General features: G+C 43.2%; 1 protein-coding gene across 8 annotated transcripts in view; it reads right to left on the bottom strand.

The window, feature by feature from the left end:
* Window positions 1-16,793, bottom strand: part of SEPTIN11 (septin 11) — a 137,084-nt gene that overhangs the window by 37,240 nt on the left and 83,051 nt on the right. For all 8 annotated transcript variants that reach the window (XR_009737077.1, XM_061420559.1, XM_061420556.1 and 5 more), the window contains exon 2: window positions 8,668-8,782. Coding sequence is in view for 6 of the 8 variants with exons in the window: in XM_061420556.1 (XP_061276540.1) it covers window positions 8,668-8,782 (115 nt within the window). In the remaining 2 variants the exon portion in view is untranslated. The remainder of the gene's footprint in view (window positions 1-8,667; window positions 8,783-16,793) is intronic.

Here is a 16,793-nt window from a genome sequence, read left to right as displayed (position 1 = left end):
CTAAGATCAAAGAACTTCCTCCTTCATCAGTCTTCATTCAGCCAGTATCTTTTCCAGCTTTGTGCCAAGTGTTGGGAATACAACAGTGAACTGGCTGGAAATGGTGTGCTGCCATAGCGTAGAATCTGATCTGGAACATGCCTGAATACCAACCAGACTCTGATTTACTATTATGGAATGGTATTTACATGTCTGCCATAACCACCTTCCTCTTACAAGCAAGACCATAGTTTATTCCTTGGCCCTTGCTAATGACCACAGGTAACTGGACCAGTGCTACCCCTCTGCTGCCCCCTGGGGCACCCCCAGGGCTGCACCCATGGAAGTGCAATTATGACGCTGAGAGAATGCTCCATATTGAACAGTGATCTGTGTATCTAATCACACTTCTCTCTTTGGGACTTTGAGTCTGCACACAGCATGATGGCACGAGAAAGAAAAGATATACTAAGAGAAGTGAATAAGCAGATGCCATGAGGCTATAAATAAACAGAAGACATGTTGTTGACAGACCATTAGCCAGGCATATAGGAGAAAGAGAGCAGACAGATACAGTAGACGTTAGTATCTGAAATTCATTCATTTATAATACTTCAGTATTTACTATGTAACAAGCACAGGTGCTGGGGATAAAATGGTAAATAACAGTAGCAACTGAAATGTCTTGAATTTCTGTGATATCCTGCATGTTGTTCAGAATCTCCATGAAGTCTGGCTGTGTAGCAGTCGAGACTGTTTCCTGTCTTCCTTACTTTCTTTAATATTCTAACCAAAAAGACCCATCAATAAACATAATCAAAAGTAGGCTCTGTTTCCTAATGCTCAACAAGCTCATAGCCATGATTGGTAACTTAACAAAATAACTCGAGCAAAATAAAGTTACTAAGTAATGGATACAGAAACAAAACAGGGTTTTCACTCATAAGATACAGAGAATCTGAACAGCAATTCAGTATTGAAGGTACTCCAGTCATTTTAAGTACATGAGTATCTTTCTCCATACAGCAAACTTCTTTTCAGAATTTACTGGAGTGGGTAGCCTTTCCCTTCTCCAGGGCATCTTCCCCACCCAGGGATTGAATCCAGGTCTCCCGCATTGCAGGTGGATTCTTAACCAGCTGAGCCACAAGGGAAGCCCAGAGTAAAGACAAAGGAAGAACCCCAGAGCTACCTTCTAAAATTTCCTCTATAAGGTCAAGGTTCTGACAGTGGAAAAGTGACCCATCTTCCTTCCATCTCTTTCCCTCAGCACAGCAATAAAGACTACAATTTACATGGCAAGAATTCTAGGTTACCTGGACAGCACTGAAATCACCATTTACTAAGTTGAGAATTAGTTAAGCATATGTGAATCAAGAATATGATGCTTTTTTTTTTTTAAGGCAACATAATTTTAATTATTTGCATTAAGGTGGACATTATGAACAATTAGCATTCCAGGCCCTACTTACAGCACAGGGTTAATCAACGGGTTGGAAAAACCGCTGTTCTCTAAATTTCAGAGTGCTTAGCTTTCCATTTCTACGCTCTGTGCTTTGAAGAGCCCTAATTAGACACCGCTACCCTAGCAGCAGTGCAATTCACCAAAAGTATTTCACGAAGAAATGACAGTTTGGGGAATAAAAGGAATTCTAGAGAACTAGGAGAGCTTTCCAATGCGTTCATTGTTGAGGTCAATCTCTAGCCTCAGAAAAGAAGGCATTTTCTATACTTTTAAGGACACACAAGAGCAAAAAGGCTTCTTTTGAATTGAGTAACTGAAAGCCTACCTGGCGTAGGTTCCAACTCAAACCCAACAACCGCAACAATATTTCGAGACAATTAATGACTAACAGCAACTCTAAAACATCTCAGAACACCTGGCTCCGAGGAAGCCTTCCATAAAAAGTAACTGAAAAGTGGTCATAGTGATCACTTATACTGAGATTTGCCACTTTGGTAGATTTTTCTGAGTCTGTTGTTTATTCTGTGATAAGGTCATCTGCCTAAACAGTTGTTAGATAACAGGAGATTTACTCTTGAAGTGCTCTCTGGGGCTTCTGCTTCTCCTGCTCCTGCCAGTGCTGGTAAGCTGGACACACAGCACAGTGGCAGGCAGGTCTGCCTCTTCCATTCTCCTCTCAGGCTTACATAAATCTCAAGCTCTAAGCTGGACACTGTTAAAAAAGAAAAAGGAAAACAAAAAGAGCACAGAGGAATGTATTATTAATTAGAAGGTAATTACAAATAGTTGATCGGTGATTCAGCATTTTTACTCTGATTGCCAAAACTGGCTACTTGGATAATTATTATTATATCTACTCAAATAGCTGTGAATGAAGGTCTGTCTGTCTCCTCTAAACAGTCGAGGTTTTATTCTTGGATGGAGCCAGATAATCAGAGAGTTATGTTGTGTTATTTTAACTCCTCATAGAATCCCATTTGATGAAGCACACTTTGGCTAATACCACCAGGGACTTGGAAGACCTGCATGTGACCCTCAGCATCGCATGCCTCAGTGACCCCCAAGTAGGGGAAGCTCAGGAACCCAGGTTTAAATGGAGGGACAGCCACATATGTCTTTTCTGAAAATTTACAAGAGACATTTCTCCAGGTAAACTGTGCTTCATCTGGAGGAACCTGTTTTTACTTTACAGTTCTATAAGTCTGTCCTCATTAAATGTTTAACTTGTGTTTGGCACATTTGTGTTTAACAAATATCCATAGACTGATTGGGCCTCCCATGCTCTGGCCACACCAGCTAAGAGATGAATGTGTTCCTGAGAGAATCAACTCCTACAGGCAGATCTGACGGCTTTGCTCTGACTCTAACCGTCACTTTGTTTTCTGGGGTTAATTTTATCTTTATTCATTTATTTCTTCATTCCACCCTTAAACCACTTACACCCTTTCCTGGAAAAGCAAGCTGGGATAAAAACGTTTAAGATCTGATTGCAAAATTCCACAGCTAATGATGACACTATGGCCTTAGCTAAAATGATCTTAAACTCGTCTGCTTCCTATTTCTCTTCTGCCATTCTCTCAAAACAATCAGTGAACTTATTTTCTAAAACTCTGCTCTCAAAATGTGCTATTAATGTACTTTGACCCTACTTTGAACTGGCTGCTCTTCAAAAGCCGGGATGTCGCAGTATTTATCCCTCTGTGTAGGTGCACAAAGAACCACATACAGCAGATCAGTGGTGTAGCTTCTCACAGAGCTGGTGTCATTTTGGAAGGAGAATGACAACGATCAATAAATTTTGAATTGTGAAAACAGGCTGGGTACTAATTTAGAAATACAGTGTGGGTAAGAAAGAAAAGTTTATTAAAAAGAATGAAATAACGCCATTTGCAGCAACGTGGATGGACACAGAGAGTGTCATAGGGAATGAAGTATCAGACAGAGGAGAAATACTGTATGACATCCCTTATATGTGGAATCTCAAAAGAAATGATACAAATGAACTTACTTACAAATCAGAAAGAGACTCACAGTCTTACAAAACCAACCTATGGTTGCGGGAGGGTGGGGGGAAGAGATCATTAGGGAGTTTGGGAAGGTCCTGTACATACTGCTATATTCAAAACAGATAACCAGCAAGGTTGTATCCATTGTACAGCACATGGAGCTCTACTCAATGTTACCTGCCAGCCTAGATGGGAGGGGTGTTGGAGGAGAATGGATACAAGTATATGTACTGCTGAGTCCCTTTGCTGTTCACCTACCACAACTAGAACAACACTGTTAACTGGCTATACCTGAATACAAAATAAGAAGTTTAAAGTTTAAGAAAGACATGCTTTATTTAAACTGAAGTACAGTTTTGGGGATAAACTGGTGTGTTACAGGCAAGATGGAGGGTAAGAGAACTATGAACCCGTGGCTGTCTGATACCTGATTTAGCATCAAGAATTCTCTTCCCGACTTCAGTGGTTGAGAATCTGCCTGCCAGTGCAGGGGACATGGGTTTGATCCACACGCTGCGGAGCAACCAAGCGCATTCGCAGCAGCTACTGAGCCCGCACACCTAGAGGCCATGCTCACAGCTAGAGAGGCCACCACAGTGAGAAGCACACGCACCGCAGCTGGAGAGTAGCCCCCACGCGCCGCAGCTGGAGAGTAGCCCCCACCCGCCGCAACTGGAGAGTAGCCCCCACTCGCCGCAGCTGGAGAGTAGCCCCCACGCACCGCAGCTGGAGAGTAGCCCCCATGTGCCGCAGCTGGAGAGTAGCCCCCACCCGCCGCAAATGGAGAAAGCCACGAAGAGCTAGTGCAGCCCAAAAAAAAAGAATTCTCTTCCCAGTTAAGTGAACACTGCTCTCCTGCTCTCTGTTACACTTCTCTCCAGGACTGAGAGAGAGAGGCTCTAACAATATTTAATTCAGTGCCTCTAAAACTAAACTAAGTGCACACCAGGATTAATTTCTGCCCTGGTTTGTTTCCTCTCTCTTTGCAACCTGTAGGCTCTTGCCACAAAACAAACTTACGATTCTAAGACCTTTTAGAAAAACATCAGCTTCCTTACTAGGATCATAACTTTTTTTTCAGTCTTTAATTTCCTTCCATATCTTTCACCCAAAATAATGATGCTGTAAACACCATGGGTGCGCATACTGTGTAAAACACATAAATGCACAGTAGGATGACAAGGAGAAGAGAAAGTAGCATGGATACTCAAATATGACACCCACTTCTCTAAGTGGCTGTCAAAACATTTGGATCAACTAGAATGCTTTTCGTAGACTCTTACTTTAGAAACAGAGCATTAATTGACACTGAGAACTGTCTTCTTCTACAGATATTTTGCTGTAAAGTATTTGTGAAGGGATTTGATGTGTCTTATCCTCTGAAGAGAAGTACATTTAACTTAATGCTGACACTCCCTGTTTCTCAAAGAACTAAAGCTTGTTCCAACCAAAGGACTCCAAAGTGCTGTGCAAAAGAACCCGGATTGCTAGATATACGGGCAGAGAAGGAGGGGAAGGACTTACTATGAAGTAAAAAAAGGAAAATGTGAAAAACAGAACAGCATGATCTCATTTGTATAAAACCAAAACAAAACAGCACTTACCCAATCACGAGAGACCTGTTTATTATCTGCCCAGTGTGTGTCTCCCCATGCTCTGCCTGCCTTCTGCCCACGTCTCCTCTTCTCGGGACCCTTGTGTGTTTCAGGGTAGATAAACCCCATCTCCCACCTCGGGTGGGTGGATGACTCAGGCCTGGTGGATCAGACAATCCCGTGACTATTGAAGAAGCTGTGTCAGGAATGGCTGCTTCTTCCCCCTGAGGTTGCTAAGCTGGCGACACCGCCGGCGGCCATACCACCTCAGTGAAGAAAAAGCCCAAACACAGGAAAAGCCACACAGAAGGGAGCAGGATCGGAAACTGGAGACGGAGCCCTGGAAATCCTCTTTGAATTCCTAGACCAGGCTGTTGTTAATTACACAACGCAGTATAGGACCTTTGCAGTGTGTTTTAGGGTTGAGGAAGAGCCTTAATTCAGTTTAAACTAGATTTCTGCAACTCTCGGTGGAAAATTTCCTAATCCAAGACCAGTCAGAGAGAGGTGCAACACTGCTGGCTCTGAGGATGGAGGAAAGGGTCCAAGCGTCAAGGAATGTGGGCAGCCTCTAGCAGAGGGGAAAAAAGGAAGTGTCTTCTCCCCTTGAATTCCACAAAGGAGCACAGCCTTGCAGAGGCCTTGATTTTAGCCCTGCGAGACACATGTTGGACTTCAACAAAACTGACATGCTCAACGCTCTGTGGTGACCTAAATGGGAAGGAACTCCAAGAAAAAGTGGATACATATATACCTGTGGCTGATTCACTTTGGGGTACAGTAGAAACTAATAACATTGTAAAGTAACTACACTCCAATAAAAATTAATTTTTAAAAATTAATTAATGAAAAAGCTGTAAAATAATAACTGGTGTTGTTTTCAGCCTCTGAAAATAATTTCCAAGTGTAGGAAGTTTCTAGAAGGATTCTACAGTTTTATCTCTGTGGAATGAAAATGAGGGTGGTAGGGGAAAAGTAGGGATACTTTATAATTTTTTAATTAGAAATACGCATTATATTAGAGCAACCCTTGTGGCTCATATGGTAAAGAGTCCGCCTGCAATGCAAGAGACCTGGTGGGGAAGATCCCCTGGAGGAGGGCATGGCAATCCACTCCAGTATTCTTGCCTGGAGAATCCCATGGACGGAGCAGGCTGGGGGGGCCACAGTCCACGGAGTCACATAGAGCTGGACACAACTGAGTGACTAACACACACACATGCATTATAATGGACTTCCCAGGTGGCGCTAGTGGTAAAGAACCCGCCTGCCAATGCAGGAGACATGAAAGACTTGAGTTCGATTCCTGGGTCAGGAAGATCCCCTGGAGGAGGACATGGCAACCCACTCCAGTATTCTTGCCTGGAGAATTCCATTGACAGAGAAGCCTGGCGGGCTACAGTCCATGGGGTCTCAAAGAGTCAGACACGACTGAAGCAACTTAGCACTCATAATATTAAGTAAGTGAAAAACTAATTTTAAACGTGGTTAAGAATGGAGTCCAAGGGGTCTCAAAGAGTCTGACACAACTTAGTGACTAAACAACAACCAGGAATGGAACCAGAGTAAAAACCTAAGAATCTCAGGAATCATCACCCACCCAGGAGAATCAGAATACCAGCTGCTTTCCAAATGCAACAGCACAGCATGGATGTGTCTTGTGAGGAATTCCAACTAGTATCATTAATTGCACTAGTAACACAATGGTGAGCCAACGAGCCAACACTTGCATAGCACACACCAGGTCAAACCAGATCCTTCCAGTCTGGTTTCACTGGACCAGACAGCAGGGGCTGGAGCGTAACTCTCAAATGCATTCTAGAAGCTGATTTTGAAGGCAGGGCTGGGGGAGACAGACAAGAGAAGCCAGAATAGTAATTGGCCTACAATTTAGCATACTTTTCAATAGAAAAATCAACAAATTGCCAACAAATCACTATGCTAATGAAGAATCGCTCTGCTCTGCAACGAGCATTTAGCAGAAGAGAAAAGACAACTCATTTATGCCACTCTGTAGAGCAAGCTGCCATTCCAGGGGGTCCCCTGCTGAATTTTAATGTGGGGAAAACAGAAACAAGGAGAACTGGCGGCTCTGCTCATGTTCCTCTCTGGTGCTCGAGCCAGAACGCCAAACAGTGAGCTGGCTGGGGGTCAGGTTGGCGGTGGCTTTCAACACCCATGCAGATGCCACATTCAACATGCCCCTCTCGAAGATTTTAGGAAGATATCTACCCCTCCCTCTCAACAACTGACTTCCACTGAATTCTCTGCTAAATTCACTTCATTTTACTTAGACAAGAGAAGTAAGTCAGGTACATTCTGCTAAGCTTACTGTAGGGAGGAGACATACAGAATATATATTGGCTACAGGTAGAATTCCTTTTAGTTTGTCTTGAAGTCTATACCCAGAAGACAATGGCCATGAAACAGTGTAGCCCGAGCCACTTCACTGCTGGGCAGCCTGGTCCTCCATCAAGAGTGACAGGAAAGCTGAAGCAAAGGCCATTATCTATTTCAAGGACACGTCTGCTTCCAATCAACAGGAGAGTCCTGTTTCTACTTTCCTCTTTTTCTCCACCTTCTTTCCTACCTTCCTCCTCTTGGTTTAAAAAAAGATATGCCTAAAGAAGAAAAATACCGAGACCAGAAGCATAGGCCAATACATCACACTTAAAGGCTATGAATAAAACATACTGGAGACGCAAACACTTAAGTCAGATCTCTTTGGCCTTTTCCCATTTATCTACCAGGAATAAACGGAGATCAATTTCAGATTCCAATTGAAAGTCTAAAGGTTAATTCAATAATTCAGGTGGAAAATTTATTTCAAGTATAAAATAGGATTTAAGATTGTCTTTTACTCTAAAAGCAAAATTTTAAAGTATTCTCAGTTTATCAAAGTGGTTAAAGTAATTGCAGATTTTACCTGCAGTAGGTAGAAGCATATCTTTGAAAAGATTTCAATGGAGATTACTACTGCAGCCTATTCAGAAACCCTGGAAACAAATTTTGAAAATGCTTTTGAATGATCTTCCTGTGTATGTGTATCTCAGTTCCTTCTTTCAACTTCCTACAGTCCAGTTATGGGCTTCCCAGGAGGCTCAGTGGTAAAGAATCCGCCTGCCAATGCAGGAGACACAAGAGATGTGGGTTCTAGTATTCTTGACTGGAAAATTCCATGGACAGACAAGCCAAGTGGGTTACAGTCCATGGGGGTGTAAAAAGTTGGACATGACTGAGTACGCACAGTCTAGTTAGGGTCTAAGCCCCTCCCCTATGAAAAATTAAAATTTTCAACAGCAATATTAAACTGATCATTCCTTGACTATTTGACATAAATAAAAATAACACTCTGAGTAACACCACAAAACTGACAAAGCATTTTATCTAAATATGTCTGTATCTTTGAGTTGGCCAAAAAGTTTGTTCAGGATGAACTTCTTGGCCAACCTAAGAACTGTGTGACATATGTGGAGTGGAGATATTATTATCTTGCTTTACAGATAATAAAAGAGTGAAAATATCATTCCCCTTATTTCCTGAAACATGCCCCTCTGACAGTCACCTGCCGACACCTAAGAGTCAGACTCGCTGCTCAGCAGCAAGCGATGAAGTCACTTACCAACACACAGGATGTTGAAACAGAATCCTTGAGAAGTCGACTTGTTGACCAGCTGGTCGGGGAGACTGTCAAATCCAACATGGCCAGAAAGGGATAAGTTTCGAAGCTCTTCATTCTGGAATGTCAGAGGGGAAACATTTGAGAACCCATGACAACACCCCCTGGGCACCCCTCCCTCTCCCATCCTCTCTTCTTGGCACATGGGGAAAAAGGCGACCCCTCTGTGCCCACTCCCTCCATGGCTTCTACACAACTGAAGCTACCAACTCTGGAGCCATACTCTTTCCACAAAATCACAGCGACTTGCAAAGCACACCGTCTCCCTCCCAAGCAGCTCAGGTATGCTTATCGGTGCCCCAGTTCAGGGGAAATACGCCTCCCAGAGGCAGCTGATACCGACATGCTCTAAGTGACACCAAAACTCCAGTCCTCTGACAGCCTCAAGCGCACAAGAAAACTTTTCAACCCAGAGGGAAAAAATAAAGGACTCTCTTCCAGACACAGGAAGGAGCTTTCAGAAGCTCACAGTGGAGGATGCATTCCTGTTACTATGCAGAAATTCTGTAACCACCATATTGAACACATTGAAAATGGCGCAACACAGGGCTTGGTTCCTTCTCTAGCGTGAACTGGACAGGTTTGGGGGGCCTCCTTGCTCTCCCCCACAGGCTCTGCACTCCCCACGCCTGCTCAAGAGTCTACTGAAGGAGAATGGGTGACTTAGGCTGTATTATTATATGGTGCTAACTTCCTCCACTATTACTCCACTCCACTATCTACTACTGCGGGCAGGAATCCCTTAGAAGAAATGGAGTAGCCATCATGGTCAACAAAAGAGTCCGAAATGCAGTACTTGGATGTAATCTCAAAAACGACAGAATGATCTCTGTTCGTTTCCAAGGCAAACCATTCAATATCCCAGTAATCCAAGCCTATGCCCCAACCAGTAACGCTGAAGAAGCTGAAGTTGAACGGTTCTATGAAGACCTCCAAGACCTTTTAGAACTAACACCCAAAAAAGATGTCCTTTTCATTATAGGGGACTGGAATGCAAAAGTAGAAAGTTAAGAAACACCTGGGGTAACAGGCAAATTTGGCCTTGGAGTACAGAATGAAGCAGGGCAAAGGCTAATAGAGTTTTGCCAAGAGAACACACTGGTCATAGCAAACACCCTCTTCCAACAACACAAGAGAAGACTCTACACATGGACATCACCAGATGGTCAACACCAAAATCAGATTGATTATATTCTTTGCAGCCAAAGATGGAGAAGCTCTATACAGTCAGCAAAAACAAGATGAGGAGCTGACTGTGGCTCAGATCATGAACTCCTTATTGCCAAATTCAGACTTAAATTGAAGAAAGTAGGGAAAACCACTAGACCATTCAGGTATGACCTAAATCAAATCCCTTATGATTATACAGTGGAAGTGAGAAACAGATTTAAGGGACTAGATCTGATAGAGTGCCTGATGAACTATGGACGGAGGTTCATGACACTGTACAGGAGACAGGGATCAAGACCATCCCCATGGAAAAGAAATGCAAAAAAGCAAAATGGCTTTCTGGGGAGGCCTTACAAATAGCTGTGAAAAGAAGAGAAGTGAAAAGCAAAGGAGAAAAGGAAAGATATAAGCATCTGAATGCAGAGTTCCAAAGAATAGCAAGGAGAAATAAGAAAGCCTTCCTCAGCGGATCAATGGGATCAATGGAAAGAAATCGAGGAAAACAACAGAATGGGAAAGACTAGAGATCTCTTCAAGAAAATCAGAGATACCAAGGGAACATTTCATGCAAAGATGGGCTCGATAAAGGACAGAAATGGTATGAACCTAACAGAAGCAGAAGATATTAAGAAGAGATGGCAAGAATACACAGAAGAACTGTACAAAAAAGAGCTTCACGACCAAGATAATCATGATGGTGTGATCACTCACGTAGAGCCAGACATCCTGGAATGTGAAGTCAAGTGGGCCTTAGAAAGCATCACTACGAACAAAGCTAGTGGAGGTGATAGAATTCCAGTTGAGCTATTCCAAATCCTGAAAGATGATGCTGTGAAAGTGCTGCACTCAATACGCCAGCAAACTTGGAAAACTCAGCAGTGGACACAGGACTGGAAAAGGTCAGTTTTCATTTTAATCCCAAAAAAAGGCATTGTCAAAGAATGCTCAAACTACCACCCAGTTGCACTCATCTCACACTCTAGTAAAGTAATGCTCAAAATTCTCCAAGCCAGGCTTCAGCAATACATGAACCATGAACTTCCAGATTTTCAAGCTGGATTTAGAAAAGGCACAGGAACCAGAGATCAAATTGCCAACATCTGCTGGATCATCAAAAAAGCAAGAGAGTTCCAGAAAAACATCTATTTCTGCTTTATTGACTATGCCAAACCTTTGACTGTGTGGATCACAATAAACTCTGGAAAATTCTGAAAGAGATGGGAATATCAGACCACCTGACCTGCCTCTTGAGAAACCTATATGCAGGTCAGGAAGCAACAGTTAGAACTGGACATGAACAACAGACTGGTTCCAAATAGGAAAAGGAGTACGCCAAGGTTGTACATTGTCACCCTGCTTACTTAACTTCTATGCAGAGTACATCATGAGAAACACTGGGCTGGAAGAAGCACAAGCTGGAATCAAGATTGCCAGGAGAAATCTCAATAACCTCAGATATGCAGATGACACCACCCTTATGGCAGAAAGTGAAGAGGAACTAAAAAGCCTCTTGATGAAAGTGAAAGAGGAGAGTGAAAAAGGGGTTGGCTTAAAGCTCAACATTTAGAAAACTAAGATCATGGCATCTGGTCCCATCACTTCATGGGAAATAGATGGGGAAACAGTGGAAACAGTGTCAGACTTTATTTTGGGGGGCTCCAAAATCACTGCAGATGGTGACTGCAGCCATGAAATTAAAAGACGCTTACTCCTTGGAAGGAAAGTTATGACCAGCCTAGATAGCATATTCAAAAGCAGAGACATTATTTTGCCAACAAAGGTCTGTCTAGTGAAGGCTATGGTTTTTCCAGTAGTCATGTATGGATGTGAGAGTTGGACTGTGAAGAAGGCTGAGTGCCAAAGAATTGATGCTTTTGAACTGTGGTGTTGGAGAAGACTCTTGAGAGTCCCTTGGACTGCAAGGAGATCCAACCAGTCCATTCTGAAGGAGATCAGCCCTGGGTATTCACTGGAAGGAATGATGCTAAAGCTGAAACTCCAGTACTTTGGCCACCTCATGCGAAGAGTTGACTCATTGGAAAAGACTCTGATGCTGGGAGGGATTGGGGGCAGGAGGAGAAGGGGACAACAGAGGATGAGATGGCTGGATAGCATCACCGACTCGGACGTGAGTCTGAGTGAACTCTGGGAGTTGGTGATGGACAGGGAGGCCTGGCGTGCTGCGATTCATGGGTTGCAAAGAGTCGGACGTGACTGAGCGACTGAACTGAACTGAACTTCTTCCACAATGCTCAGTGCATTCTGTGGGTATTGGAGATCATCTGTAAAACCCTTCCTTCCCAGGGAAACAGAGGCTACCTATGGTCCTTCAATTAAGAACCACAGTTATGGTATGGGATTCCAGAAACTAGTTATTGAAAGTCTTCCTGGTGTCTGGCTATGTTGCCAATGAGCTTTATACTCAAGATACTGAATTTGGGGTAAGAAAACGAGCCTCAGAGTTCCATTTTTAAATAAAGAAGGGAAAACCTTGCACAGAATCAATTGGTCAATAGTTTTTAAAAGACGGTCTTCGTTATCCTCCTCTGTGTGTTACACAATAATGAGAGTGATGTCTTTGAATACTCAGACTGAAACTCCATTTCCAAGTCGTTTCAATCACTAAAGAGGAGAAACGTGACTCCCTAAATGTTGGGATTTCAGTGCAACGTTTTATGGACAAAATGACGTCTAAGGGCCTTGCAAGCACTAAAATTCTGATTCTGTGAAATACGGTTGGAAACCACCACCACTCCCCCTGAATACCATGGTGGCAGCTGCAGGTTTGAGGTCACTGGTACAGAGAACAGATGCTGAGGCTATGAATAGCCTCCTTGAAACCTGCCAGCAGTGAATATGAGACTCGAGAGTGGGCTCTCATCCTTGACAAGGATGGCCTGGCCGACAGCGCACCCAACAGCTTGGGGAGCGGCCCCTGGGGGGCAGCAGCTCTGGTATCTGGCCAGGCCTCCCAGCACCACCACGGGGCCCCAAGGCTACCACCTGCCCTTTCCTCTCCAGATACCTCAAAGGTTCAGGCAGCAGGTATTTTTAGGGTGTTTACCACATCCGCCAAGACTGAAGGAGAAGATTTGAAACAAGTCTGGGTTATATTTAGAACTCTTTCCATCACAGCTGTTCAGCGGCTGCTGTGTAGCCGGCGAGGAGACACCATCATACCAGCCTCTTTCCTGACGTACCACCGCCTTGAGCAGGCAACGAGCAGCAGGAAAGGAGACCAGGCAAGGAAGAACTATCTCCCTACACCCCCTCTCCTTTTTTGCCACAATAATTCTTTTAATTTCTGGGGCGGGGGAGGAAAGAGTGGTTTATTGCTCTGGATTCTGGAGGGTTGTTGGGTTTTTAGATTCAGATATGCACCCAGGAGCCAATCCGGGGAAAGAATCAGAGTTAGTAATTATAGCTCTCATCCCAGAACCCAATGCTCAGCATCTCATATTCTCACCATTTCCAAAACACGAGAAACCACCCACACACCCACTGAGTATTTTTGTACCCACTGAAAACCACATACAAAATGAAAGGTTATAAAACAGTTTGGTCTTAAATTTTTTTTTTACTTTGAATTTATGTCTTCAACATCTCTGTCTTCTTTGTCATATAAAATATGTAAATTTTATAATGCCACTTCAAAAGTCCATTAAAGGACTGCCCAACATTAAAGGAATCTTGAGGGCTGTTGCCCAGCAGTGGGTGATGGGGCAATGGGAAATGGGAGGCTCCTCCTTTGGTTCACGAACAGGCTTAAACACTAAAATCAACTGCAGGATATGTGAGGGGAGTCTATTTAACTCATACACAGCAGCTGAAATGAATTCCTGCACTCTGCATCTCATAGTACCATGCCTGTAACTTTATGCCTTAGCTGCCTAGACCCAAAGAATGTGTGTGGGGCTCGAGTCTAGATATGATCGTGGGGAATCTCAGATATTCTCATGTCTTTACTGCTATCATATATTAGCAACGACTCAGAATTTTCTGTCTAGTACTGAGCTCTGTCTGCATTCCAGTTCTGAATTTCTACCCCAGAGGCAGTTCTCCTAGGTTTTCCTACTTGTACCTTAAATCGCTGTTCACCAAACTTGAAATCATCTTCCTTGATTGCAAACCCACCCCTACTCCAGGGTTTCCTACTACTCTTAATGGCACTAATCTGTGCCTGAGTCCCACCCATCTCATTCATTCCAAAGTGTTATTAATGCTGCGCCCTCCTCCTCTTTATTCTCACTAATTCAACAGCCTTCCAACCGGTCTCCTTGCTTGGATCTCACTCTACTTGGCTGCCAAAGGGATCTTGGTACTCAAAGGCCCTCAATCCAAACTTCTTACTCTGCCTTCTCAGGAGCTTCTGTAGGCTGATATCAAATCTCTATTCCTATCAAATCTCCCATTCCTCCCAGAGGAGGAATGCACCTTCCACTGCAGTTAAATGGAATTACTTATAGTTCCTGGGAGAGCCCCTGGTTTCTCCTCATCAGACTTTATTCATATTATGATATTTCCTCTATCTGGGAGGATCTTATAGCCTCCAACACATCCAAACCTTCCAGATCCCATAGAAATTTTATCTCCAATTTTGTCTTTACTGGGCTTCCCTGGTGGCTCAATCAATAAAGAATCTGCCTGCAATGCAGGAGACCTGGGTTCGATCCCTGGGTCAGGAAGATCCCTTGGGGAAGGGAATGGCTACCCACTCCAGTAGTCTTGCCTGGAGAATTCCATGGATGCAGGAGCCTGGTGGGCTACAGTCCATGGGATCGAAAAGAGTCAGACATGACTGAGCGACTAACACACATCCTTGTCTTGACTATGAAATCTCAGGGTGAATTTCAGTAAACATTCCCTTTACCAATAAAAGGAAAAATGATTGGATAAAGGTGCCTCGAGCTATCTGGCATTCCACCACCATATGACGGCTAACACTTATTGATCAAGGTTCTAGGAAAGCCCTAAACATGAATGAACTAGAGAATTTAACAGTTCTATGAGGTAGTTAACTATTGTTACCCACTCTCCACTGCCAGATGAGAAAACAGAGGCCCACAAAGTTTATTAACTTTCCCAAGGTCATACAGCCAATAAGGTGAGAAGCTGAAAAGTGGACCCAGGAGGTCAGATTCCAGAGTCACTGTTAACCACATGATGATCTAAGTTCCTAGGTAGTTCCTAGGTAGACAATACAGTGACTTTAGCCACTATTGAAAGCCAATATATTAAACTAGAAAGAAAAAAAAAAAAAAATTCTAAAATAACTCTAAAATAATTCTCTGGCAACCATAAGAGGTGGAAGTTGAAAATTAGAATTGGCAAAGTAGCTCTTAAGTATATTTTCACGGGTCCTGGCAATGCTGAGACTTTGATTTTTTTCATCTACGGCACATGAAGCCAATAATAAAAGGCTTAGTTTGGACCATTTTTGAGATGCAAGTGCCAACTTGGAGCCACCAAGCAAGTAACTATAAGACCTTAATTGATTCAGTTCTCCATTTGCTAATCTACCCAGGGAGGGGCTATACTTGGATGATTTCTAGGCCCAATCCATCCTGAAATGAGTTATGACTAAATTCTATAGTATAAAATAACCAGTCTTTAACACAACAACCTCATTTTTCTCTTCCCAGATCATCGTGACATGAACACCATTATTCATTTATTCATTCAAAAAAAAAACACTGCTCAAAGCACTAAGGGAACAAAAATACATTACTTTTGTTATTCACTGATAAATGCTCTTCCTGCCCTTCAGAGGCTTACCGTGTAGTAGTAGAGATAGGACACAAGTAGTATTAAGGATAAGAGAGATAAGTACTATGGGATGACAAAGGGAAAACAGGAGCTTTTGGCTAGGGAAATTCAGGGGACATCTTTCAGGAAGGCTGGAGTTCTCCAAACCTACCAGGAAAATTAAAGTCCAGCTTGCAGAAGCCTGCCAGAAAAACACTATCTTCTGCCCAAAGGGTTACTTTACTAGGAATGTGGGTACTCTGAAGATTACAGTCAACAAGTTTTGCAGAAGATGTCTAGCTGACTTCATTATGGAAATAATTATAAAACAAATTACATAAGAATGTGCACCAACACCTACATTCTGAATGCTGCTTTAAAATATGTTCCACATTTCCAAATCTTGCTTAGCCAAAAGTAGGATGGCACAAAGCTTGGAGTCAGACAGCCATGGGTTTGAATCCCTACCTGTTTTAGTCCCTGTTCCTCCATCAGTAAAAATGGTCCACTTGGCAAGGTGGCTGGGAGGAACTAAGGAAATGGTACATATGGGAGAGCCAGCATTTAATAGGTTGTCAGGAAACCTGTGTTTCCTTTCTCTGAATTAGGTGGGAGGAAGAGAGGAGTTCTCCTATTGCTGCTGGGCCCCCAAAGAGTCAGAGATAACAGAGGACTTTCACTTCACACTTCATGCTGGGAGACTCTGCAGATGGGCAAAGCCCTCAGACTACTCAGGGAGGAAGAATCACTAAGGATGAACAAAGAGGGGAAAAACAGAACATGGAAGAAAGAATGAGACTCTAGCATGAAGAAAACCCACCCTAAATAGGATGTTCATTTACAAAGCTGCAGGAAAAGCCACAGAATTCCATTCCTGTTTGCAGGCATCAACATCCTCCAGGGCTGGAAACCATTAAGGATTCCTCAGCTTCACTCTTCTATTTTAGCCCAGCCCACACCTTCTTGAAATTAACAAACTGGCTGTGCCCAGATGGATTCTATTCACCATATTCAAACTGAAGGGGTAGCCCAAAGTTACCGGGTTCCTTTTAAAACCAAAGCCTTCAATAGATGTGGTTAGTAGGTAGTCAACATCTGCCGATCTTAATCAGCCAGTGGGAGTGGGGGAGCATGTTACCAAGTTGATATGTTGT

Source organism: Bos javanicus, chromosome 6 (assembly GCF_032452875.1).
Source record: "Bos javanicus breed banteng chromosome 6, ARS-OSU_banteng_1.0, whole genome shotgun sequence".
NCBI lineage: Eukaryota > Metazoa > Chordata > Mammalia > Artiodactyla > Bovidae > Bos > Bos javanicus.
Note: the sequence above shows the minus strand (reverse complement) of the source record. Positions and strands in the feature narration are given on the sequence as shown.